At 40.1% G+C, this 27,254-nt stretch overlaps 1 protein-coding gene and 1 long non-coding RNA gene across 3 annotated transcripts in view; one reads left to right on the top strand and one right to left on the bottom strand.

Annotated features, from left to right (window-relative positions):
• Positions 1-27,254, top strand: part of LOC127570459 (polypeptide N-acetylgalactosaminyltransferase 15-like) — a 59,809-nt gene that overhangs the window by 24,965 nt on the left and 7,590 nt on the right. For both annotated transcript variants that reach the window (XM_052016070.1, XM_052016071.1), the window contains exons 4-8: positions 2,309-2,476; positions 7,936-8,053; positions 17,823-18,017; positions 25,338-25,487; positions 27,065-27,166. In XM_052016070.1, the coding sequence (XP_051872030.1) occupies positions 2,309-2,476; positions 7,936-8,053; positions 17,823-18,017; positions 25,338-25,487; positions 27,065-27,166 (733 nt within the window). The remainder of the gene's footprint in view (positions 1-2,308; positions 2,477-7,935; positions 8,054-17,822; positions 18,018-25,337; positions 25,488-27,064; positions 27,167-27,254) is intronic.
• Positions 12,707-27,254, bottom strand: part of LOC127570462 (uncharacterized) — a 32,918-nt gene continuing 18,370 nt past the window's right edge. Inside the window, exons 2-4 of the long non-coding RNA XR_007956365.1 lie at positions 21,913-22,164; positions 19,600-19,649; positions 12,707-14,212 (exon numbers count right to left, since the gene is read on the bottom strand). This is a non-coding gene — a long non-coding RNA (uncharacterized LOC127570462). The remainder of the gene's footprint in view (positions 14,213-19,599; positions 19,650-21,912; positions 22,165-27,254) is intronic.

Here is a 27,254-nt window from a genome sequence, read left to right as displayed (position 1 = left end):
AGGCACAAGAGCTCATGGTACTGGGGAAAATGTGTTTACATGAATCAAGGACTAGTTATCACATAGAAGACAGAGAATTTAAATAAATGGTCCTTTTCACACAGGACGGATGTAACTAGTTTCATACCGCAGCAATCAGTTCTTGGCCCTCAATTATTTACTATGTTAATGATGGAGGAGAGGAGCAGGGTGTAAAGTATCCAGCTTTGCTAATGACACAGAAGTAGGTGGGAAGACATGTTATGATGAGGATATCTGGACTCTGCAATGGAATTTAGATAGAGTGGGTTAGTGGGCAAAAACTTGGTAAATGGAGTTTAGTTTAGGAAAGTGTGGGGTCATATTCTGCTTTAGGAGGAGTCAAAAGACAGATTATTATCTAAATGGAGACTGCAAATGAGTGGATTTCAGAGGGATGCAGGTGTCCTTGTGGAGTACACCAGATTGTAACAAGATTCTACCATCAATACCCTCCCTTTCCCTCCCCTTGCAGCATTTCTAAGGGATTGCTCCTTTCATGACTTCCTCATCCACTCTTCTATCTCAGCTTACCACTCCTGATCATATGGCACTTTCCTGTGCAACCGCAGGAGGTGCATTACCTCGTCCCTTCACCTCTTTCCACCATCCAAGGAACTAAACCATCTTTTCAGGTAAGCTAGTGGTTCACTTGCACTTCTTCCAATTTGGTGTACTGTATTCAGTGTTCACAATGTGGCCTCCCGTACAGTGGAGAAACCAAAAGCAGATTGGGTGATCATTTTGCAGAGCATCTGCAATCAGTCCACAAGAGTGACCCCAAGCTTTCAGTTGCCTGCCACTTTAATTCCCCACCCCACTCCCACTCTGACTTTCTGTCTGTGGCCTCCTGCACTGTTACAATGAGGTCCAATGTAAGCTCGAGGAACATCACATGGGACTAGCTTAGATAGGCACCTTGGTTGGCAGGGAAGAGTTGATTCCATGCTGTATATCTATAACACCTCATCTTCTGGCTGGGCATGTTGCAGCCATAGAGCTCAATTTTGAATTCTCCATCTTCAGATAACTTGCTCTTTCTTTCTGTTTGTCTCGGGGCTGGCCATTTTTGCCTGCCATTCCTCTTTTCCTTTCTTCTTTCATTTGTATATTCTGGCTTGCTGGAATATACATTGGCAACACGTTACACAGACAAGGGAGTTTAACTGCTCATTTAGTGGTTACATTATTTCACTCTATTACAGACATGCTCTTTGTTCCACCCGTTGCCTCACCCCCACCTTTTCTGCTTCCCAAACTAATTTGTTTTCTCTTTTCTCTTTGACCTGAAACCTTAACTCTTTACACCGATGCTGCTTGACCTGCTGAGTTTTTCTAGCATTTTCTGTTATTATTTTAGATACCTTGAAGCAGGTCAATTGACTCCATTTCCTTCAACTCTTCAGAATAGCACAGGTTAAATGGATAACAAAGGATAGAAATTGAACTCGTTCTTGGGATTGTTTCCAGTAATTCCCCTGGATTGTGTCATTGTGTTGCTTGATTAATTTAGTAGTGGGGCAGTAAAGGTTCCCATTATCCCTGTTTGATTGGAGATGTTTCCATTTTTTTTAGCAATTGCTTTTCTGATCCTAAGATACTTCCAAACACTGAAGGACACAAGAAAATAGGAGCAGGAGTAGGCCTTCAAGCCTTTTAAACCTGTCCCTCCGTTTAATATGATTATGGCTGATCTATACTGGCCTCAACTCATACTCTGTGCCATTTCTCCCTACCTCTCTGTCCTTGATCTATCAAATATTTATTCGTCTCCACTTTAAGTACTTCTAATGATTCAGCTTCAACCACCTGCTGTGGCAGAGAATTCCAGAGATTCATCACCCTCTGCGAGACTTTCAGTTATAAATGACCAGCACCTAATTTTACAGTTATGCCACCTTATTTCAAGACTCTCCCAGGTGAAAACATCCCAGCATCTACCCTGTGAAGCCCCCTATGTTTGAATAAGTTCACTTCATTCTTCTAAACTCAGCTATACATATATTTAAACTGCAGTTTAGGGTTTATTGGAGTAATATGTTGATATCTTGCTATGCACCTCTAAAGAAGACATTCTCACATGGGTTTTTAGTTAGATCACCAATTGAATACTGATTAATTACTAATTACTGGAAATATTCAGAAAATTTTCAGTTGTTAATGCTTTGTACTGAAGTGAAATACAGTGCTGGTAAAGTTAGGGAAGGACAATATGATCAGTTCTTAATAAATGATTCCCAATGAAGAGAAGATGGAGGTGGTTTCATGACATTTTTTTCTTCCATTGCAGGACTCGTGTTGTTTCTCCTGTAATAGATGTTATTGACTGGAAGACGTTCCAGTACTATCACTCAATTGATCCACAGCGAGGAGTTTTCAACTGGAAGCTGGACTTTCATTGGGAACCAATACCAGAGTATGAACTGAAGTGGAGGAAGTCTCCCATCAGCCCTATACAGTAGGTGATAAGAAGAGAGACCATTTAACTTTGATAATATTTAAAATACATATGGTAAAAAATTATATAGGAAGATGTACTTTTCCCAATACAACTAAAAATCAGAAGAGTCAAATGCAAAAAATATACCGTGACATAAACTGAAAATTAGGGGGCAATAAATATCCTCGTACTTTACATAATGCTGCATATGGAGTATCCCGAAAGGCATTGTTTCATTTGCCACTGACCCAAACAGCCGTGGAAGGTCCAAGGACCTTTTAAGTTGCAAGAGTAGCATTAACACTTCACAGGCAGCAAGAATAATTGACAAGAAGTGGGAGCAGAATCCCAACTAAGTGCACCACTCTATGAAGCACCTTGAAGCCAGCAACAGCACTGCAGTGTGATCACAGATGAAGTCACATCCATTGCTTATTGGAGTAATTTATTTATATCTTGTCGCAGTCATCAATGTAATAGAAAACAAGTTGAGAAAGTGACCCAAGTAGGATTGAAACACAGACTTTCCTACATATCCCAACAAAAAGACAAGTTCAGCTTAGGCTCATGTGAGTTCCTTCCCTTACTGGAGAAAGTGAGTGGAGTTGAAGGAGAATTTTTCAATGAATGTGTTGGTGGAGAACTGGGTAGGTCTCTGTTCAAAGAACAAGCAGAGGGCTCTCAGATCCTCCTAATGTGGGATGGAGGCATAGAGGGAATGTACATCCATGATGAAGATGAATGGATTATGAACAGGAAATTGGAAACTGTTGAAGTGGCTGAGGATACCAGGGGTATCACAGATATAAGTGGAAAGGAACTGGACGAGGGGAGGGAGGGTGGAGTCATGGTAGGAAGAAATAAGTTCAGTGGCACATGAGCAGGCTGAAAAAATAGGTTGGCTTGGAGATTCCTGCTTGTGGATCTTGAGCAGGAGGTAGAAGCAGACTGTGCAAGGATGAGCACTACAAGGTTGGAAGGAAGATCTCGTAAGGAAATGAGATCCATAACTGCGTGGGAGACAATGGCTTGATGTTCAGAGGGAGGTATTGAGGATGTGACTGAGAGCTGACATCTGGCCTCAGTGAGACAGTCAAATCACAGCAGCACCACCCTTATTGGCAGGTTTGATGGTGATGTCAGGGTTGGTTCTTTGAGTGGATTGCTGCAAGTTCAGAAGAGGGTAGGTTACAGTGAGTGAAGGGAATGGAAAAAGCAAGGCAGCGAAAGTCCTTACAGCAGTTAGCAATGTGCAGATCAAGAGAAGGAATGAGGTCAGACAGAGGGGTCCAGGTGGATTGGGAATTCTGGAGACAGAGGAAAGGGAGGCCACTACTGAAGATACTTGTTTGGAATCAGAGAGGGAAGATTAGAAGGGATGATGAAAAAACAACATAGTGTGGAACTGAAGGTGGGGGGGGGGGAAGAGAGTGGGGAAGAGATGGAGTCAGAGGAAAGAGAAGGGAGAGAAAGGTAAGGAACAGTATTGGAATCCAAGAGCTATTGAATTTTGCAATTCTTGATATCTGAAAGCAAGGAAAATATATAGAAGTCAAACCTATAAATATATGATAATGAAAAAGCTACTCAATGGTCTGCAGCTCTTCTGTTTAGGCTGAAATAGCAAGGAGAATAAGTGAGCAAACAGCAGAAAATTGCCAAAATTGGAAATCTGAAATAAAAACATAAAGTGCCAGCGATATTCAGGCAACATCGGGGTTGAGACAAAGTGAGATAACATTTCAGGTTGATAGGTCTTCATCAGAAAAAATCACAATATATTGATCCTATTGGCCAATGAGAGGTGACCGACTTGAACCTTTAACTTTGTTTCCCTCTCCCCAGATGCTGCCTGACTTGCCAGGTTATCTGTTTCTATGGGTGAGGCTACCCGCATGGGAGGAGGGGGTGGGTGTGGTTTGCGTCAACGTTCCAGGTCAGGACCCTTCTTCAGGACTGAAGATAGGAAAAGGAGAAGCCCAATATATAGAGGGGGAGAAACAGAGTAGTGATAGGTGGACAAAAGAGAGGATGTAGGGTGGGCACAAGGTGGTGATAGGTAGATGCAGGTGAGAGATATTGATAGACAGATGCGGAGGAGGAGGGGAGAGTAGGGGATGAATCAAAGTATTGAGCTAGGCAGCATGGGGGGAGGGGAGGAGAGGAAAAGGAGAGAGAGAAAAAATGACGAGGAGAAAAAAGAGAGATAGACTCAGAAAGGGAAGAAAAGAAGAGGCGGGGGGGGGGGGGTGGTGGGGGGAGGTTGGTTTACTTAAAGTGGGAGAATTCGATGTTCATCCCATTAAGCTGTAAGGTCCCAAGACAGAAAATGAGGTGTTGTTCCTCCAGTTTGCGTTTGGACTTCTCCTGGCAGTGGAGGAGGCCGAGGACTGACATATCAGTGATGGAGTGGGAGAGGGGATTGAAGTGACTGGCAACAGGGAGATGCAGATCTAGGATATGGACGAAACGTAGGTGTTCTATGAGATGGTCACCTCCTCTGCATCTGGTCTCGCCAGTATAGAGGAGGCCACACTTGGAGCACCAAATGTAGTAGATGATATTAGCGGAGGTCGAGGTAAATCTCTGCTTCACCTGAAAGGACTGTTTGGGTCCCTGGATGGCACCACTTCCGCCATCTCCAACAGGACCCCACCACTAAGTATATCTTCCCCTTCCCACCCCTTTCAGCCTTTCGTAGAGACCGCTCTCTCCGCAACTCTCTGGTTCAGTTCTCCTTCCCCACCCATACCACTCTCACCCCGGGGACTTCCCACTGCCACCCTCCTCCTCCTCTTCTCCCCCCCTCCCTATCCCTTTTAAAACACTAAAATCTGGGCATATTCAGTACCCATTCCTGCCCTGGTGACAGCGAAGCCACAATATCATAGTTCCATGTATTTATCCAAGCTCTCAGTTCATCACCCTTATTCCTGATACTTCTTGCATTTAAGTAAATGCACTTTAGCCCATCCACCCTACTACTTTTATACCCTATACTCTGCTTCTCCTTCCTCAAAGCCTCTCTATATGTTAGATCTGACTTTACTCCATGCACTTCTTCCACTGACCTATCCCTCCAGTTCCCATCCCCCTTGCAAACTAGTTTAAACCCTCCTGAACCACGCTAGCAAACCTACCTGCAAAGATATTGGTCCCCCTTGAGTTCAGGTGTAACCCATCCATTCTGTACAGGGCCTACCTTCCCCAGAAGAGATCCCAGTGATCCAAAAATCTAAAACCTTGCCCCCTGCACTAACTCCTCAGCCATGCATTCATCTGCTATTTCCTCCTATTCTTACCTTCACTATCACGTGGCACTGGCAGCAATCCTGAGATTGCTACCCTTAAGGTCCTGTTCTTCAGCCTTCTGCCTAGCTCCCTAAACTCACTTTTCAGGACCTCATCCCCCTTTCTACCTATGTCGTTGGTATCAACATGTACCACGACTTCTAGCTGCTTTCCCTCCCACTCAAGAATGCTGTGGACCTGATCAGAGACATCCTGGACCCTGGCACCTGGGAGGCAACATACCATCTGGGATTCTCACTCACGTCCACAGAACCTCCTGTCTGTTCCCCTGACTATCGAGTCCCCTATCACTGTTGCCCTCCTCTTCTCTTCCCTTCCCTTCTGAGCAGTCCCAGTGCCAGAAACCTGGCTTCTGTTGCTTGATCCCTGTAGGTCATCCCCCTCCACAACATCCAAAGCGGAATACCTGTTACTGAGGGGAACAGCCTCTGGGGTCCTCTGCACTGTCTGCCTTCTCCCTTTCTCTTTCTCTCCCCTGACAGTCACCCATCTGTCTGCCTCCTGGACCCTAGAAGTACCTGCTCTAAGTGGGGTGACTGCCTCCCGATGCACAGCATTTACATATCTCTCTCCCTCCCTGATGCTTTGCAGTGTTTGAAGCTGTGACTCCAGCTCATCAATTCTGAGCTGAAGTTCCTCCAGCCTCAAGCACTTACTGCAGATGTGGTCACCGTGCACCCCAGCAGGGTCCACTAGCTCCCACATCATGCAGCTGCAGCACATTGCCTTGCCCTCCATTTGAACTATGTTTCTTCCTACCTGGCTGTAGTCTGGTTTAATGCTGAAAATGAATGAATGATGGTTAAAATTGGCAAAAATGATGTTGTGAATCGATAATATTCCCCTAAAAATTCTAGAGAGTACTATCTAATTCCTCAAAGTCGAGTTTGTCATATGCACAAGTACATGTATGGTGCAGTGCAAAACTTACCTGCAGCAGCATCACAGCCACATAGCATCTTATCAGCAGCATTCACAAGAAAAACATAAATTAAACACAATTTTTACAAGAAATAACACAATTAGAAAAAAAAATAAAGTTCATTTCAGTGCAAAGTGATCAAAGTGGTCATAGTGTTGCTAAGCTCCAGTGATTAGGGTTGTGCCAGTTGGTTCAAGAACTGAATGGTTGAAGGGAAGTAGCTGTTCTTGAACCTGTTGGTGTGGGACTTCAGGCTTCTGTACCTCCTGCCCGATGGTAGCTGCGAGAAGATGGCATGGTGGGGATCTTTGATGATGGATGTTGTCTTCTTGAGGCAGCGCCTCCTGTAGATACTACCAATGGTGGGGAGGGATGTGCTGGTGATGTATTGGGCTGAGTCCACTATTCTCTGCAGTTTCTTACATTCCTGTGCATTCGAATTGCCGTACCAGACCATGATACAACCAGTCACGACACTTGCAACAGTACATCTGCAGAAGTTTGTTAGAGTGGTGACAAGCCGAACCACCTTAATCTCCTAAGAAAGTAAAGATGTTGGCGTGCTTTCCTTGTGATTGCATCTACGTCGACGGCCCAGGAGAGGTCATCCGATATGTAAACAACCAGGAATTTAAAGTTGCTGACTCTCTCCACCACCGCTCCCCCAATATAGACTGGCACATGTTCACTCTCCTTCCCCTCCTGAAGTCAACAATCAGCTCTTTAGCTTTACTAACATTGAGTGAGAGGTTGTTGCTGTGGCACCACTCAACCAGGTGTCCTTTCTCACTCCGGTAAGCTGACTCATCACTACCTGTGATTCATCAGTGGTGGTCTAACAGTGGTGTCGCTGGAATTTGTATATGACATTTGAGCTGTGCTGAGCCACATAGTCATGTGTGTATAGAGAGTAGAGCAGGGGGCTAAGCATGCAGCCTTGAGGTGCACCCGTGTTGATGGTCAGTGAGGAGGAGATGTTGTTACCAATCCTCACTAATTGAGGTCTGCCGATGAGGAAGTTGAGTATCCAGTTGCAGAGGGAGGTACAGAGGCCCAGGTCTTGAAGCTTGATGATAAGTTTGGATGAGATGATTGTGTTGAATGCCGAGCTATAGTCAATGAACAGCAGCCTGACATACAAGTTCCTGTTGTCCAGATGGTCCAGAGCAGAGTGAAGAGCCAGAGAAATCACATCCTTGGCTTATTTCCATGTGATTACTTTCTATAATTGCTCTTGTTTCAGGAGTCCAGCAATATCTGGAGGTGTGCTGGGGATCAATCGACATTACTTCCAAAATATTGGTGCATATGATCCTGGAATGCTGATGTGGGGAATCGAAAATGTGGAACTCTCTCTTAGGGTAAGGATCTTAGCAATCTGTTAGACCCTCAAAACTGATGCATTGACCTTTCAGCAGACTGATCTGCATACAAACTTTTCTTACAGGAGTAGCTACCAGATTAACTTTTGATTTATGGAGACTCCAGGGAAGTCACCTTGCATCTTCGAGCCACTTTGTACTGAATTATGGGCAACTTTTGTACAACAAGTTCAAGCCTATTTAAAAGAAATAGTCCCAAGGAATTGGACCGATTAGCTTTACTTTTTTTAGGTGCAAATTGCACATGAATACAATTTAACCTGGGTTAGATCGCACCAGTGATCATGTCTGGGTGAAATGGCATCCTTTGGGGAACTAGACTGGGCGCGTCAATGTGCTATTCATGTTAGCATACCTGACCTGATGTTATTCCAGCATCGAATATACTCTTAATAACATCACTTCCTTTGGGAGAGCTTCCTTTTCAGGTGGTCTCCCTAAATGTTGCACATGAAGGACTTTGAGTGATCTCTTTATTCATTGCACTTTTGGAGAGTTGATCACTGTGGGGCACATGGAGGATGCAGAATGTCAACGGTGGGGTGAGATTGAGTTTCACGTTCGGGAGGATAGGCTTTGTGGGGGGGGGGTACACAGACTTTTTTCACTGTACCTCGGTACATGTGACAATAATATACCAATCTACCAATTTAAGCTTATATGTTTAAGTGTCAAAATGAAAATACTGTATTTACGTTGGTCTGGAGCCAAGCCTGATAGATGTCAGTAAGGTCATGATTTTCTTGCAGGATTCCTCCATAGTTCACAGATTCTCACTCCTGGTCAACACCATCCCAATCATCCCTACCAGTCTTTGTTAATGGTTGTCCTGCCAGGTCTCTCACTGCACTACAACTGCCCCACCACTATCCTCTGGTACACAGGAATCTCTCTCTCTCTCTCTCTCTCTCTCTCTCTCTCTATCTATCTATCTCTCTATCCCTCTCTCCCTCTCTCTCTCTCTCCCCCCCCCCCATAAAGTATTTCTTCCATGGCATCTATAACATGTGTTACTGCTGTCTATCTGCCATGTGAAGTGTGCCTTTATGAGCAAACGCCCTTGTGTCATTGGTATACACCAACACGAGGTGCCATTTTAGAACATGTTTTTGGATGTAAACCACCCTAATGCCTTCTTAACCAATGTCACAATTGTTTGCAGGAGATCTGATTGGACATTATCACTATAAACGGTACATGATTGACACACCAAAAAAGGGTGAAATTCAGTTTCTATGTTTTCTTTTAGAAGTCCAACTATAAATCTGATGGGCTCAATATAAAGTTGTAAGTTAGCAATAAAATCTGGCATTTATAAATCCTTATATAAATCCCTGTGGGCAGGAATAAATTCTTCCTGTAGTTTGCCATTATAGATTGAATGTAGTGAAACTTTATGTCCAGTGGGTTGATGTAGTCTCCACATTGAAGGATTCATACAGTCACTTACATGTCTAACTAAGTGGTCAAAACACCATTAAATATTCTTATTCATATTTCTAGCAGCACATACATGGAAATTCTTTAGTGTTGCTAGTGACAGCATCCTTAGTTTTAAAAAAAAACAGGTCAGGTGGCATCTGTACAAAGAGAAACAGAATTCACATTTCAGATCAAAGACTCCTCATTGGAACTGGGAAAGAGAAAAAAAACAAGTTAGTTTGAAGCAGCAGATAAGATTTAGGAGGGATGGATAGGACAAAGGAAATATCACTGATAGGGTGAAGCCAGGATTGCCATGGCAATAAATTGTAGAGGTCTTGTGGTTGATGGAGTAGTGGGGGCAATTATAGAAAGAAAACTTGAACAAAATCTATGGAATGAGGGCAGTTAGAGAGTGAGAATAGAAACAAAGGAGTAAAAATGTTACAAACTGCAGCATTCTACAGCATGCCCAGAAAGTCTTGCTGTGCTAATGGATGAAGAAAAACTGAGCCTATATCACAGATGAATAACTTGCAGCAGAAATGGCCCATTCTGATACAGAGAAAGTGATTTTCTGAAGTTGCAGGATTTGCTATGGAGTCCAGAAGGTTGCAACATGCCCAGATGGAGGATGAAGTGCCCTTCCTTGAGCTTTAAATAGATCTCATTATAACAGTGCAGGGGCTATAATGGGAGAGGGATGGAGAATTAAAGTGGCAGGCAACATGAAGCTGTGTCGTCCCTGTGGACTGAACACAGGTGCTCCTTAAAGTGGTTACCCAACCTGTGTTTTGTGTTTGAAGTGTAGAGGAGACTACATTGTAAACACTCAGTGCAGCACACTCGATTGGAAGAGGTGCAGTTTTGACAGGATGACACTGTGGCAATAAAACCTGATATCCAAATGGAGAAAACTAGCAAAAATTGCTTCAAAACAGCACACATGGTCCAAAAGCCAACAGTTGCTTTGATTATGAGATTATTACACGTGAAATGGGAATGATTATACACAGACTCTGTAACAATCTGTAGATATATGTACATTCCCTCACTTCCATTGGAGTAAATAAAACATTATCAAATGCGAGTTTGAAGGAGAACATCTAAATATGATTGCATTAGGTTTCTTGGTCTTCCCTGGGGTAGGAGGAGAACAGCAGCATTGCCACTTATGATTGCCTTGCCTCTGGACTGAATTTCAAGGGACATCTTGTTGTACAGAAGGTTGTTAAGATTTAGAATTCTATATCTGAAATGGAGGATGGAATCTGATTCTGTATGCACCCTGAAAAGATAACTAAAATGTGATTGAAAAAGAGAGATTTGCTGAGTTAATAGAATTCCATAGGTCTGACTTCTGGACCATAAGGTTTTGTGATTTTACTGTGCCTCAATCAACCATCCACAATCACTGACTGAGAAAGTCATTAATTATACATTGCAAAGTGACCTACCAAAGGATTTTTACTATTTTCTCCAAATGATTAGCCCAGAACTCTGGATTATTCAGCTCTGTGCCACTATATCCAGCATTAATTTGATTTCAATGGAATTGAATACCGGGTTTGCAGAATAATGGATAACAAGTTCAATTTCATTATTTCTCAAACGTCACTCATCTTTTGTTCCCACTTTCTCATATATTTCAGGCATTCTGTTGGATGAAATGTTCTTACAAGAATTTCCACTTACAATACACAGGGGCTTGTGTTGTTTCCATTAGTAACAAAAGACAGCAAGACATAAGTAACAATCCTGAGTTTTTGTCCCCATTGATTTCTTGCCAGTAGTACTGATCTTAGCCACAAAATTCTGAAAATTGAGGCTCTACAAATTGAAAATGATTGCAAATTATATCCATGTTTTAACTGTGTACACAAAAATAAGAGAAAATATTGTGGGTTGTGTTAGACGTTTAAAAATTAAACATGCTGATTTTACCAACTGGTGGAATTAATTTAATTTTGCAATATTTTCTAAGCCTTCTTTCCAGGCTTTGTTCCTATCCAATTCTTTCTTCAAGCCTCTTGGGCTAGGGAAATCAACTTCAGCTCACTTTATCAAAATTGATGAAATCTTTGTTGTCAAACACAACTACATATATTCAGTTACAGTGCCACATTCATTCAACTCACAGCTGGAAGTCACGAGAGCTAAGTAAACACCTGAAAATAATGAGTCACTGTTGTGTTCCCTCTCTATGTATTGCATTGATTTCCAGGGAGTTCTCTGCTGAAACTGACAATCACAGTATTTTACATGTGAATCTCGATCAAACCAGATGTTGTGATTCCAATGATTGCATAAAATATTTTGTGTCACTTAATCCCTGTTTGTGATCTTCCATTATAAAATTATTTCCCACTTCCCATGGTTGTATTATGAATATAATGACAAGGTTATAGGCCAAATCAAGCTGGCTATGTTTGATGGTTCCAAAGGAAACTATCAGCATTTAGCTGCTCCAAGGTAAGCAGGTCCCAAATCTGCATGAAGGCATTCAATGTACGTGCAATCTTTGCCTTGACCAATAATGGCAAGAGCATGGAAATCATGCCAAAACAGTATAAGCCACTAGTCAGGCCTTAGCTGGAGTATCATGTACCACACTCGTCACCACACTACAGGAAGGATATGATCACACTGGAAAGGGTGCAGGGCAGATTTATGAGGATGTTACCAGGGCTGGAGAATTATTTTTATGAAGAGAGACTGATGAGGGAGTACTGTTTTTCTTGGAAGAGAGATTATGGGGATATTGAATTGAGGTGTACAAGATTATCTGAGGCCTAGACAGGGTGAAGAGTAATGACCTTTTTCCCTTGGGTCAATAACAAGGAACATTGATCATGGTGATTGGTAGAAGAGACAGAGGGGTACTTGAGGAAAATTATCTAAAAATGGTGAGAATTTGAAAGGGTATTAGAAGCTTAAACTCTCATCAAATTTAAAAACTTCCTGAGTGAGCACATGAATCACAGTAGCCTGTAAAGCTGCAGACAGAGAGCTGGGAAGCAGTGTTAATCCAAATAGCTTTTCTTTGGTCATCAGGGATATTGGGGGTGGAGGTGAGAGAGGGAGAGGGTTGCTTGGCCTTCTCCTGTTTGTGAGCTTGTGTGATTCATTGCAACTCATATCACTCCTGTATCTAACTTCAATTAGCTTACATGGAAGTAAAATCAGAAAAGCTATAAAACAGGCTTCAGATTCAGTGTCATATGTTTTACTTTATTGGGTAAACTCAATAGTTTGATTTACAGTTTAATAGAGAATTTTAACATTTTGATTGATTGTAATAGGATGAATAAAGTAAGATTATTTCCTCGAGAGGAAAATCAGGAATATGAGAACATCAATTTAAAACTGTCACGAAGAGAATGTGGAGAGAGGTGAGAAGAATTATTTTAATTCTGAAATATGTGATACATTGCCACAGAGTATATTTAAGAGACCAACAAAAATGGAAGAATGTTTAATGTAGGGAAATCTTTAAGCTTTGAAGAGACCGTGAAGCAGTTGGATTAGTTTTCAATTATTCGAAAGAAAGAGCTGACGCGGCCATTTCTCTACTGTAAATGTTCATGATTGAGCATAAGACCCAAAACTTATGTTGAGGAAGTAAAATTTAAGGACTTAACCTGATACATCAAATCAAATGTAAGTGCACGGAAATAATTAGAATATTTTTAATAAGAGAAAATATGGGATATAATTATTAATGTGATACATAAATTATCTACATAGCCTGAATTAAGATATAAATTGCCTCATGTTTCATATCTTTCTATTTATTACTCTGTATTCAGTGATGTCTACTTCATAGATTTATGCTGTTAAACTTGAAATTGTTGCAATAATTTCATTAAAAACTTTTTTTCTGCTGCTCCTTTCTCCCAGACTAGAGAATGTAGGTTTAACTTACTCAGTAGCCACTGTCTTTGTTGTCCTTCCCTTTCCATTCTTTTCCTTGCTCTCTTTTCTCCATAAGGGAACATGGCCAAAGGGACTGGAGCAGCCTCCAGAAAAAATAAGCAAGTTACTTGATCAAAGAGCCTGTCACAGACAAGCCTAAATGTGTGTTTACAGCATGACCATACACCATTTTTCACCAGAAGTTTGTAGGTCATATCCATATTGATATCTTTCCTGCCATTTTCCTAAAAATACTGGTACTTATTCCAACAGTCTAACTATGAATGTTAACTTGTCATTCACAAGTAATTGACCTATAGGTCTGGCAATGAATTTACCCATAACCCTAAGGGGATACTGTAGTGCAACATGCCAATACAGTGTGCTACCCGGCCTAACATATTGTGATGATGTCAGAAAAATAACACTGGCAAGTTAGAATGATTCACTGAACTAATATGCACTTATGAAGAGCTGATAGGAGGTGAATCCAGGCTCAGATGGACATATATTGAAAAAGTTGTAATTGAATTGACGATTTAGTTCGGCATAAATTTTTGAAATTTATGCTGGAATCTCTATTTAATGAGTTTTATTATCACAGTAAAATATTTACCAAACATGGCAGATGTGTTACTGGTGCATTTGAGCCTGCCTCTGGTCTGATGATTCATTTATGAGCAGAAGTTGATTGAAGTGAGCCAGGTTTAATTTTAATGCTTGAAAAGCCAAAACCTTCATATCTGGAAGTCTGAAGTAAAAACTGAAATTGGTGGAGTTATTTGGCAGATTAGGTGGCATCTGTGGAGAGAGGAACAGAGTTAGCATTTCAAGTCAATGACCTTCAAGCAGTACCAGCATTGTATTATTGTTAAGATATTTGCTGTGGTAGGTGGCTGAGTGCAGAGTTTAATATCATATGAGATTGTGTCATGTATATCTGGAAGATAATTAATTTTATTGAAGGTACTCTCCTTGCTACTTAAGTGAACAATTTAATAAAGTAGCAAATGTACTTTTTTGACAATGGATCTGTTCATTTGAAAGTGGCTCCCTGAAAGTGGCTACACAGGTTGATAGGGGTAGCAAAAAAGGCATATGGAATGCTTGCCTTTGTTAGACGAGGAACTGAGTCTGCATGGGTTTCCTCCAAGTGCTCCGGTTTCCTCCCACATTCCAAAGGCGAACAGGTTAGGAAGTTGTGGGCATGTTATGTTGGCGCCGGAAGCGTGGCGACACTTGTGGGCTGCCCCCAGAACACTCTACGCAAAAGATGTATTTCACTGTGTGTTTCAATGTACTTGTGACTAATAAAGATATCTCATCTCATCTGGAGAATTGCATTCCATTCTGGCCGCCCCATTACAGGAAGGATGTGGAGGCTTTGGAGAGGCTGCAGAAGAGTTTTACCAGGATGCTGCCTGGATTAGAGGGCATGTGCTATAAGGAGAGGTTGGACAAACTTGAGTTGTTTTCTCTGGAGCGGCAGAGCCTGAGGGGAGATCTGATAGAGGTTCATAAGATTATGAGAGACATAGATAGAATAAGACAGCCAGTATCTTTTTCCCCAGGGTTGAAGTATCAAAAAGCCAGAGGGCATGCATTTAAGGTGAGAGGGGGTAAGTTCAAAGGAGATATCCAGGGCAAGTTTTTTACACAGAGAGTGGTGGGTGCCTGGAATGCGCTTTCAGGGGTGGAGGCAAATACAATAGAGGCATTCAACAGGCTCTTAAATAGGCACATGAATGTGCAAGAAATGGAGGGATATGGACATTGTGTAGGCAGAAGAGATTAGCAGTTGGGCATTTGATTACTAATTTAATTTGTTCGGCACAAATCTTGGGCAGAAGGGCCTGTTCCTGTGCTGTACTGTTCTATGTTCTATTTCTGTTATTGGAATACTCTCAGCTATAAATACTTGACAAGGAAATGTTTGTGTTTTCTTTGTGATGTACATTCTCATCCTTTTGATTACTTTCCTTAACATGAATGGAGCCAGGATACTGGTTTATCTTAAATCATTGTTACATAAAAGAAAAAGCAAAAACAATATCTTTTCAAATAACCCGTCCTGGGAATTGGGAAATTATCTCTTTTTTGTCCCATACAGCCGATGCATTACAGCATGAATTTGTTTGAAAATTATAGGATGGATGTTCCATGACCTGATTGAATACACACTGGTAAAATGTGAGCTCATAGTCATTGGATAAAATTGCTTTGGTAAACTTTTTAGTTAGATTATTTACATGTTAGGGAACAGAAACTGAGTATACATACATAAAAGTAGACACTTTTTCTTAGGTATAGATATATACACAGAAAGTAGTTACTTGAAGTCCAGGATTTTGCTTAAACAAATTAAGTACATCCTGGCAATAAAACACTGTCCATATTTCATCCTTATCACAATGATTCCACCAACACTTTCATGATGGCACCTTGGCAATAACAGGTGCTCTGTTTAGAAAAGGGAAGACACAGATTTACTGATAGACTACTTTAAAATTTGATAGGTTTTGGTACGTAAGTATGGAAGAAGTTAATCAACTTCAGAGATTCAAACCTAGGGGCCTAAATATCATTTAGTAACTTAGTAGTCCAGTCAGGAATTCAGGAGTTATTTCTTTACTCAAGAGTGGAGAATTTAGAACGTGGAGTGATTGATGTGAATAGCATTGATGGGGATGCCAAATAAGTGCATGAAAAATAATAACTTATGAAATGAAGTAAGGAAGAATAGGGTTCATGTGGAGCATAAAGGCAAGCATAGGTTTATTGAGTCAAGTGGTGTTGTGGTTGCATAATTAGCTTGTTGGTTCCAATTTTCATATCAACTGATTTATCCAAACATTTAATAATGTCTCAATTCATTTTGATCACTTTTTCTACCCTCTGTATCATGAAAAAGTGAAGCATGAGCATCTCATTAATCTCTTACCTGTGGTTGAAATTCAGTTATAACGTCTTGTTATTGCTTTCTGAGTCTCAGTGGAAAGTAACATGTGTCAGAGGGTAAAATGGGATACTAATTTGTTGTCACCCATTTTGTGCTACCACAAAAATAAGATGTAATGGGTGATGTGTCACAGGGATCAATGCTGGGGTCTCAGCATTTTACAACTTATAAAAATAACTTGGATGAAATCACTGAACGTATTTAAGGAAGGATGTAAATGTATTGGAAGCTGTACAGAGAAGGTTTACTGGACCAATAACTGGACTAGCAGATAGGTTGTCCTACGAGGAAAGATTGGACAGTCTAGGCTTGTATCTACTGGAGTTAAAAGTGTAATAGTGCATTAAAATGTAAGATTCTGAGAGATTTTGACACAGGGAAGATGTGGAGAAAATGTTTTCTGTTGTAGGGAATCTTGAAATAAGGGGTCACTATTTAAAAATAAGGGTCATCCATAAAAGATAGAGATAAAGGCAGAATTTTTCAACCTCAAAGGGTAATGGAAGCAGAACATGTGAATATTTTTAAGGCAGAGATAGATAGATACATACATACATACATAGAAACTTACTTGGTAACCAATGTGGGGGTGGGGGTTGATGGATGGTAGGGGAACCGGACGAGTGGTTTTTGCAGATAGTCAAGAATGCCAAGTTGGGGTTGCAATCAGATCACCCACAATTTTATTAAGTGGCAGTGCAGGCTTCATCAAGGTGCCTACTCCTAGTCCTGATTTAAATATTTGTAAACTACACCCAATGTGTGAAATTGAAGAAATTGAAGTGGTGACATTGGAGCGTAGCACAGTGGCAGAGAAGTACTGCTGTGTTAGTTGGATGAGGTATGCAATAACTTGTGAAGAATAAAGCTTTGTTCTCTTTGCATAATGTAAAGCTCACTTGCTCAGTGAGTGTCAGAACCCAGAGCTATTTGGCACCCAGGGCTAGTGAGCTCAGCTTTCACGCACAAGATACAAAGCCAAATGATATAAAGCACAATGGCCTAGAAAATCATTCCTGTTCAGTAGCACTAAACGCAGTCATGTATGTGTGTTATACTCTGAAATGAATTTTATAGGCAAGTAACAATGTACCAACATGATTACATAGCCCATGTAGTCCTATCAACTAGGGATGCATTTCTAAACGGATGTGTTTCTTAGATATCTTCCAGTAAAGATTTTTTACTCTCCATTAGGTTAATCCCAGTATTTTGCTGAACACTGAAAGAAATTTTGTTATTTTTCTTTTGATCAGAAAATCTGATCACACTGAACAATACATTGCTTATGGAATATATGCTGCACAAGTGCATCAGGGGTCTGTTTATTTATAGTACTTGGAAATAATAAGAGGATTATTTGCAGCAAAATGTCTGAAACTTCAAACAAAAATATGAAAATTCATTGTGATGCAATAATATGTTTATTTTGAATGGTGTTTCTTCTTCCAGGTCTGGCTCTGTGGTGGTTCAGTGGAGGTCCTGCCCTGTTCCAGGGTTGGCCATGTATACCAGAAACATGCCCATGGCTCTCTACTTGATGAGGAGACTGTAGTGAAAAACAAGATTCGTGTTGCTGAGGTTTGGCTGGATTCTTTCAAGGAGATCTTCTACAAGAGGGACTCGGCTGCATATTTACTTAGTAAGGTCAGAATAATCCTTACATTGGTCAGTTAGAAACAACACTCATATTTCGAGGCAGCAGCTCTGACAGGCTCTTTGGATTTTCTCAAATAAAAAGATTCAATTAAAAAGTTTTATTTTAGCCAATATGCATAACTATTTTAATGGATAATAACAAAATTCAACACTAAACCTGTGGGTTTCCAGTACAGGACAATTGACATTATTCTGGAAATGTTTTTAACATAAAAGTCTGATGAAGTTCAAGCAGTCATGCTCCTTTATTTCCAGCTGCATGCTGCTCCCAACACCATCTAAAACAGAGCATCGCTTTCCACATTTTTTGACAACAACTAGCTCTACATCATCACCACCCCCTTAAGCCAAATACTCTCTCAATTATCAAAGTGATATATAGCGCTGGATGAGCAGAAATTTCCTCCAGCTAGATATTAGGAAAAGCAAAGATATTGTCTTTGTTCCTCAGTCACGAACCCCAGCCATCTACTTCGTATTGGTCTCAAGTTGAACCACATAGTTTGCAATTCTAAGGTTCTGCTTTACCCTAAAGGGAACTTTAGATCATATATCCAGCCTATTATAAGACCCCTTATTTCAGTAAAGTCACCAGATTCCGCTCTGCCTCAGTTTATACCTACACCCTTGCCTTTATCACCTTGACTTGGCTTGTCCCGACACAAAGTAGGTCAGCCTCCCTTGTTCTATCTTTCTTGAAGTCATCAAAACTCTTGCCATTCATTTTGACACCAATTTCATTTGGCCTTAATCTCTATTCTTGCTGATTTACATTGACTCCTTGTTAAGAATACTTCAATTTTTAGAATTATTACCCCTGCTTTTATATCTCTCCAAGGCCTCACCCTTCCTTATCTCTGTAATCTTCTCCAGACAGAGGTTGGTTGCAATCTGGAATGCACTGCCTGAGAAGGTTGTGGAGGCAGGTACTCTCACAACCATTGTTATTATTCTAGTAAGTATTTAATATAGAATTCTCCTTTTTCCTATTTTAGAGGATGCATTAGCCTTCTGTATTTTTAAATACTGTGCCTTCAGTCACCTTATCTAAGCATTTTTGACATCCTTAAACCCCTCCACCTTACTACCTTCCTCTCCTCTACAAGGCTATCCTTAAAGCTCACCTCTTTAGCTAAGTTTTTTTTTCCACTCAGGGAATGGTTAGGATGTGGAATTCACTATCTGTAAGTTTGGTGGAATCAATGAGTGGCTTTGAACAGGAATTGAATAGGTACTTGAGAGAGAAGTTGATACTGACAGAATCTCTCTGTACTGAGCCAGCACACATTTCATTGGCCAAATGGCCTCCTTCTGTGCCATATGATTTTATAATATTTAATTATTTGAGTTGGCACCAATTCTTTGACTGTAAAGAAGATCATGTAAGATTTGTATAGTTACCTTGGGCTGAATGATCATAATCTTTGCTGGTACTTTTTATATAGTTTTTTCTGCATAAACAGTTTAGGTCTGGATTACAGGGAGATTTTGTGAGGAACATTAGATGGGTGCCATTGGATAGTATATGAGAAACAGAAGAACTGAATAGATTGCTTATATTCATATTTACCTGCTTTGAAATGTATCTGTTTGGATTTTATGCCCATCTGGTCCAGATCTCTATGATAGACATAACTTAATTAGTCAAGAAGCTCACAATAGTTTTTGCAGTAGTCTTAAGCTTCCTATAAGCTAAAAACTTTGAAAGATCATGACTTATTTATAAACTGAATATAATGCATAAACAATGAATGAATACGTTTTATCTTTGCAATGTTATTGAATTACTGATGAAACAGTATTTTTTGAACAAAAGTGAAAGCAAACTAAAGTAAAGCAATATAGTGAAAAATTAAAACATCGTCATCCTAATAACACTAATATGGAAAAGTGTTTTTCTTTTATTCAGTTGGGCATTATTTATATGATAAGGCAGCACTAGGCACCCATGAGGAAAGTGTAGGAATGAGAAAATGTCCATGAATATGTGGTCAGAATACAACTCAAACTTCATAGGAACATGTCAGCAGTTTGGCCATTAACTATCAGCAAGTTTCAGATTCCGACAGGTACGTGGAAGGCCCAGAGACGTAATCAGAATCAGGTTTATTATCACTGACATGTGTCATGAAATTTGTTGTTTTGCGGCAGCAGTACAGTGCAAGACATAAAAATTACTATAATTCACATAAATAAATAAATAAATAATACAGAAAAGGAATAACGAGGTAGTGTTCATGGACTGTTCAGATATGCAAGACAAGTTTTTTACTGCACAGCGGTACAGGTGACAATAATAAACCAATTCCAATTCCAATGGACCATTCAGAAATATGATGGTGGAGGGGAAGAAGTTGTTCCTAAAACATTGAGTTTGGGTCTTCATGTTCCTATACCTCCTCCCTGATGGTAGTAACGTGAAGAAGGCATGAGGTCTTTAATGATGGATGCCGCCTTCTTGAGGCACCACCTCTTGAAGATGTCCTCGATGGTGGACAGGGTTGTGCCCGTGATGGAGCTGGCTGAGTCTACAACCCTCTGCAGCCTCATTTGATCATGCACATTGGAGCCTCGATACTAGGCGTTGATGCAACCAGTCAGAATGATCTCCATCATACATCTTTAGAGATTTGCAAGAGTCTTTGGTGACATACCAACTCTCCTCAAACTCCTAATGAAGTAGAGCCGCTGGTGTGCCTTCTTCGTTGGGCCCAAGATAGATCCTCTGAGATGTTGACGCCCAGGAACTTGAAGCTGCTCACCCTTTCCACTGCTGACCCCTCAATGAATACTGGTGTGTGTTCTCCTGACCTCCCCTTTCTGAAGTCCACAATCAATTCCTTGGTCTTGCTGACATTGAATGCGAGGTTGTTGTTGCAACACCACTCAACCAGCTGATCTATCTCACTCCTGTATGTCTCCTCATAGCCATTGTCAGCTGTTCACTGGTGATTTTGTGGCTGTATTCCAGTGCTGGATTCATTTAAATCAATGTGAAAGTGGAAACTTTGGCATCAACCTATGCACCCACTCCGAATTCACCATGAAAATCTGTTATAGGTTGGATTGGGTGCAGGGACAGTTTCACATTGATTAAAACAAAGGGGAACCACTATGAGGTACTAAGGTTTTAGTTCATTTAAAAATTTCAGAACATTGTGAGTTCATTTAAGTATTTTTACTTTTTATTTGTAATTTAAGCATTTGATAGAATTTAAAAATTTTTTGGTTATTCTCAGTTCCAAGCACTCATAATATTTTGACTGCTTTGACAATCAGCTAAACCAGAAGATGTGGCTTAACCAAATATCAAAGATTTTTTCCGGTATTTTTGTAGACAGGGCTTGTTTTACCTCTCCACCACCCCCCATTCTCTCAATGCCATCTGTCGCCATCATGGCTTTTCCATGAGGGATGAAGTTGGCTGCCATCTGCAAGTTTCTGCTGGGGGATTTATGTAAAGTAAATCCACTCTTTTAGTTAGAGGGATAGGTGACTTGCTACTGGTCACAGGTTCTGGGCTAGAGAAACAGAGTTTAACCTTACCCAAAAGTACAAGCTATAATTAGGTGCACGATTTATCAAAGTTTACAATTTTAAACTAAAATGAGTTTCAACACAAATGATTGGTGTTTGACTCAAAAGATTGATCTTTGTTTCTGTTTTAGGCTTTAAATTACAGAGCTTTGATTATAGACTGAACAAATGACTGAATTAATTTTGCTTATATTTTCTATTATATTACAATATTTTTCACAGCTCTTTGCAATTTAATTTTCTTATATGGACCAGCAATTCTACATTGGGAGTGATAAGCTGGAATCACGTTCAAATTAGAGTTCATGGAATTTTCTGAAAAGGGTCCCAATATCCACTGGCATACCTATTCTGTTGGTCACTTTAGCAAGTTGGACAGTCTGGTCACTCAGCAGCAGTACCCTTGAGTTCAGTGTTGTGCAGTGCTCAGGAATCTGACTCCTAAGCCTGCTACAGAGCATCCAAACTTCCATAACCAGGACTTCCATCTGAGTTCCCTCTGAACCCACGGAGACCTCCTTTCTTCCATCCAAGAATGATAATTGCTATTATTGGGTTATTAGATAGCCAACAAGTGCGATTTGAGCATTTTGGATATCTGGAAGACAATAAATAATCTTTAGAGAAGGCATGATGAGCATAAAATGTGAGAGTCAGTTGTGAATAGCTGGAGATGCAGAGCTTTGGGAGCACCTGCATATCAAAATCAATCATTGCTGTTAACTGCAAAGCAGCATAACCATAAAGATCTTGTAATCTCTACAGCATGGATTTCACCTTAAATAAAAACAGAAATGCTGGAAGTAGCATCTGTGGAGGGAGAAGCAGAAGTAACATATCAGATCAATGACCTATAATTGCAATGGATTCTACCTTTCCTGACACCAGACATCAGCTCTATGGACCTTTGACATACAGGAACAATGAAGTCATCAAGCAAGCTGTTACGGACTCAGTGAAAGTCCCTTTAAGATAGAGAGTGTGTGTGTATGTGTGTGTGGGGCGTGCTTACGTCAATAGAAGATAAAGGACGTAATGACGTTGTTGAAGAGGTTAGAAGAAGGAGAGAGAGAGAGAGAAGGGAGAGAGACACCAGCCTGCTTGTTTTCTCTATCGATGGATGAGAAACAATAACTGTGTCTGCCACTGAAATCCATGTATGGAAAAGTTGGAAGTAATCCGGTGGAGTTCACTTTGTTGCTGACCTGTAGAAGGAAACAGGTATTTGTGTGTGGACGACCATGGTTCAGATGCTTTTCGGGGTGAGGAAGTCACTACCGAGTAAACACTGGAGTGTCGTTTGGGGTCCATCGTGGAACATTTGGATTTCGTATGTACTCTCTCTATGTTTTTCTACATCTACATCTTATCTTCAGACAACGGTGGTTGTTGAAGAAGCCCTTGCTCATGTTTCACCTTATGGCTTGCGGAACTGAACTTTAAGAACCATTCCGGAACTGGGAGTTTTGGACTTTGTCACACACACACACGACGAGTTTAGTTTTGGGGTTAACGTTCAAGGTTTAACATTTTTGAATTCTAACATACTAACATTTTTACTTTTATTTTACGTATTATCATAAGTAGTGATTAATAAAATAGTTTTTAAACACTGAATCATGCACAGTGTGTTTCTTTTGTTGCTGGTTTGTGACAAAACTGAGTGGTCAGAATTCTTACAGGCGGCAACCCAGGAAATAAAATGCAGAATTTTTAACTAACATTTTAAACATGGCAAAAAGTGCAAAATAAAGATTTAAACACACACAAGAGAGTCTAACAAATCATAAACTTAGCATTTTTACCATTTTAAGCAATTATAGGATGAATGACAATTAGTTTTTGGAGCCAGGGAGCTTGTTTAGCAATACTTATAGCTTAGCATGTATTTAAAACTCACTTGCTCTTCAAGCAAGAAAGTGCAATACAGAGAATTTTATTTTAACAAGAATACTACCTGAAGTTCACTGATTTCTGCAGGGTGTACTAGAGAAGCTGCAAAGGAGCATGCCTTGTGGAAGAACACCGAGTCACTGACAGCAGCTTTCGTATTCCCTCATTCAAATGTCTTTGTATAAACCTCAGAAGTTGCTGCCAAATTTCCTCCTTTATAAAAATGGGTGCAGAAAGCCATGCTATTATCACTTAGAGGCTGGCTAATTTTATTTCTTTGTAACCACACTGCACAATGATTATGGAAAATAAACAAATGGAGTAACTCTGGGTTTTCCATTTCATTCCAAAGGAAGCAATTTTGCCATAATTTGTTTAATACGGCACAAAAATAGCTTTATAATTCTTCATGAAGTAAATGATAGGTTGTTTATTATTTAATTAATAGTATTACTGTCAGTTCTTTGCTCAGAAGATGTAAGAGTACACGGGGAACTTGTTCAGGTCAGTGCTTACTCTTTCCTGTAAATGCCATTTATTGGCAGGATTTGTGCACTGACTCCTGTGTGATCACAACTGTTAATTACATTATTGGGATTTGAAAATAATTTGCCCTATTTCCACACAGATATGAATTAGGTTTTCCATGCTTAAGGCATTGCTCTTGGAATTACAGTGAAATTAACAAAGAAGATACAAAGTTTGTCTCCCTGGATATCTTTTACCCTCTGCAATGAGCAGGACGTAAATTGCAATGCCAGTAGCCTATATACGTTGGTGGATAAAAACAACAATCTGCACAGCATTTTACATATTCATCATTTTTCTTTTGGACATTTTTCAAAACTTTGGAGAACTGAAGTATGGTCTCCAAACCAATACATTTTTCATCTGACTGAAACCTGCTTAGTGCAAATTTCAAAACATTTTCTGCATACCAGCATTGTCTTTCTGACCCTAAATAATCTGCCCCAATAATTGCATACATGGGATTTCAAAAAAATTTAGCATTGCAGATTTTTTTCTTTGCCTTGTAGAGTCATACAGCAAAGAATGATGCCCTTGGGCCCACCAAGCCCATGCTAACCATTAAGCACCCGTTTAGAAAGCACCCAAGGTCAAGATCGAACCCCAGAGGTCACAGAAGCTGTGACACAGCAACCCTACTGGCTGTGGCATCCCAAAATCTGCTGCAAATCAGCCTTCAACTATAGTTTGAAAGGATGCACCATGAAAACAATGTTTAGAAAAGCTTCCTTTCGCAACAAGATTCAATGATGTAGAAAAGAAATGAGTGCTCCAATTGCCTCTTGATCATGCATTACAGCACAATTTTATCCTTGCTTTGTTATGGTTTTAAATATACAAAATAAGCCTGTGGGAGACTTCTTCATAAAGTCAAGGTCTATGAGAAATTTCAGTTTAATATTATCCAATTAACCTGTTTGAACGTAATATTTTCAAGATAGAAAGACACCACCATCCATATAATTTGACTTCTACCTTCCTAGTAGACACATAATGCAACAGCAGAGTTGTGAACAATCAACAATGAACGTCCTAGTAATGGAAAACTTGGTAAACCGTAGGTCCTAAGACATCTGTTGCTCCCCAGCTTGCACCTTTAACATAAGACATGTCACAAGTTACTCGGGTACTTTCAATCACTTGTACTAATATGCCAAAATATTATTTCCTGAAGACTTCAAAAACATTGTTAGATATGTTTCTTGAATTAAGAATGGAACGAAAGTTGGAATGGTATAGCTGCCAGTCAGTAAATAAAAGCAAGGAAGAATTCATGTTTCATTTAAAGCAATTTAGCTAAATTCAGATATGTGTTTTTCACCATCATGCTTTTCATTCTTGTTTCGGTAGGCTGAGGTGCCAGACTGTAAGGAACGACTGCAGCTGCGGAAGAGACTAAGCTGTAAGAATTTTCATTGGTTTTTAACTAACATCTACCCAGAACTCTATGTGCCTGAGGACAAGCCAGGATATTCTGGGGAGGCAAGACAAAGGTTTTTGGTATTTTATCTAACTTTACGTTTGCTACTCTGACTATTAAAATAAATTAGAAATAGGAAAGCTTTCTACATGATTAAGTTTCCTTTAGGTATATATCCTAGCCATATTTTTTAAATGAAGGCAGAAAATGCTGGAACATTCAGGAGTTTAGGCAGCTTCTGTGGAAAGAGAAACAGAATTAATGATGACACAAGAGATTCTGCAAATGCTGGAATTTGGAGCAGCACACAAAATGCTGGAGGAACTCAGCAGGTCAGGCAGCATCTATGGAGGGAAGTAAATAGTCGATGTTTCAGGTTGAGACCCTTCATCAGGATTGGAAAGGAAGCCCTCATCCTTTCCATCCTGCAAAGGATTGCAGGACCGCAAACAATGAGGGAAGTTAGAAAGAGCAAGAAACGGGCATGCTAAAGCTGTGAAATGCAGATCACAGCTGTTGCTGAAATTTGGAAGTCATTCCCACTGTCACTCCCAGACATCCCACTCCCACTCTAACCCATATGTTTATGGCTCTACATTCTTCCAATGCATCCCAAAGGGAAAATTAGGTAGGGAAAAGGACTGCTCTGATAACCCTGCATGGAATTGAGAGGCTGAAATGGCTTCCTATCTCACAAGGAAATATGGACGTGAGCTGGAGGAGCAGCACTTTATCTACTGTCAAGGCATATTGTTGTCCCTCAGGACCTGATATTGAATTCAACAATTTCAGATAACATGCTTTTCCTGTTTGTGTCAGAACTGACCAATTCTTCTGTAAGGTTTTCCAACTGTAATATTAACTGAGTTTTTCCCTTTCCACAGTCTCTGCCGATCTGCTGGGTAGTTCACACATTCTCCATTTGGTTTCAGATGTCTGCAGCAGCTTGAAGCTGCATTTCACATCTTTAATATGCCCCTTGATTGTCTATTTGTCCTCATTAATCTATCAACTACACAGTTTCATCAACAATTGTCACAACAGCATCGTGACTTCACTCTACCAGAGTTATTCCATTTGTCTATTCATCACTCCCCATCCTTTTTGCAGCTTAAGACTCATATTTTCTCACTTTTCCAGTTCTTATGAAGGGTCTTCAACCTGTTTCTCTTTCCACAGATGCTGCCCGACCTCGAAGTTTTTCCTGCATTTCGGTTTTAATTTCAAATTTCCAGTATGTTTTTTTTTGATTTTCACTAATTTTCATTCACCTCCCAGTTCTAAACAGATAGAAAGAATATTTTTGCATACATCAGGGTTTGTAATAGTCACAGTACAAACAAAACACTATAAATTGTAGAAGTTTGAAATAACATGCTGCATATAAACAAAATTATCAACTTGTTATAAGCTTCATTGAGCCTTACTCTTTGAAGCATCTTGAATGTCACACTCGATACAAGAAATTGGATGGCATTTTAAATTTAATGAGGAGCTATCTGATTAGAAAAAAGATACTTAAGGAATATTGAATCATTTTCTGTAAATTGTCTCGAAATCTGAGTTGTCCTTTTTCAAAGAGAGGATGCAAAGCATTGAGCAATAAAATGAATAATGATTATAAATGTCATTTAATGCATTTTCTTCTTACTTGCAGCTGTACAATATTGGTACAGGTTTTTGTGCAGATTATGAAACTAAATGGGGTACCAGTGGATACCCCATCATCCTTGCGCCATGCAGTGGCAATGGGAATCAGGTAATATTTTCAGTACATGATGTTCTAAGATAATTTCACTGCTAAATATCCGGTGAACTTAATATTGTGTGTGTGAACAGATATCAAT

The sequence above is a fragment of the Pristis pectinata genome, chromosome 5, assembly GCF_009764475.1.
Source record: "Pristis pectinata isolate sPriPec2 chromosome 5, sPriPec2.1.pri, whole genome shotgun sequence".
Lineage (NCBI taxonomy): Eukaryota > Metazoa > Chordata > Chondrichthyes > Rhinopristiformes > Pristidae > Pristis > Pristis pectinata.
Note: the sequence above shows the minus strand (reverse complement) of the source record. Positions and strands in the feature narration are given on the sequence as shown.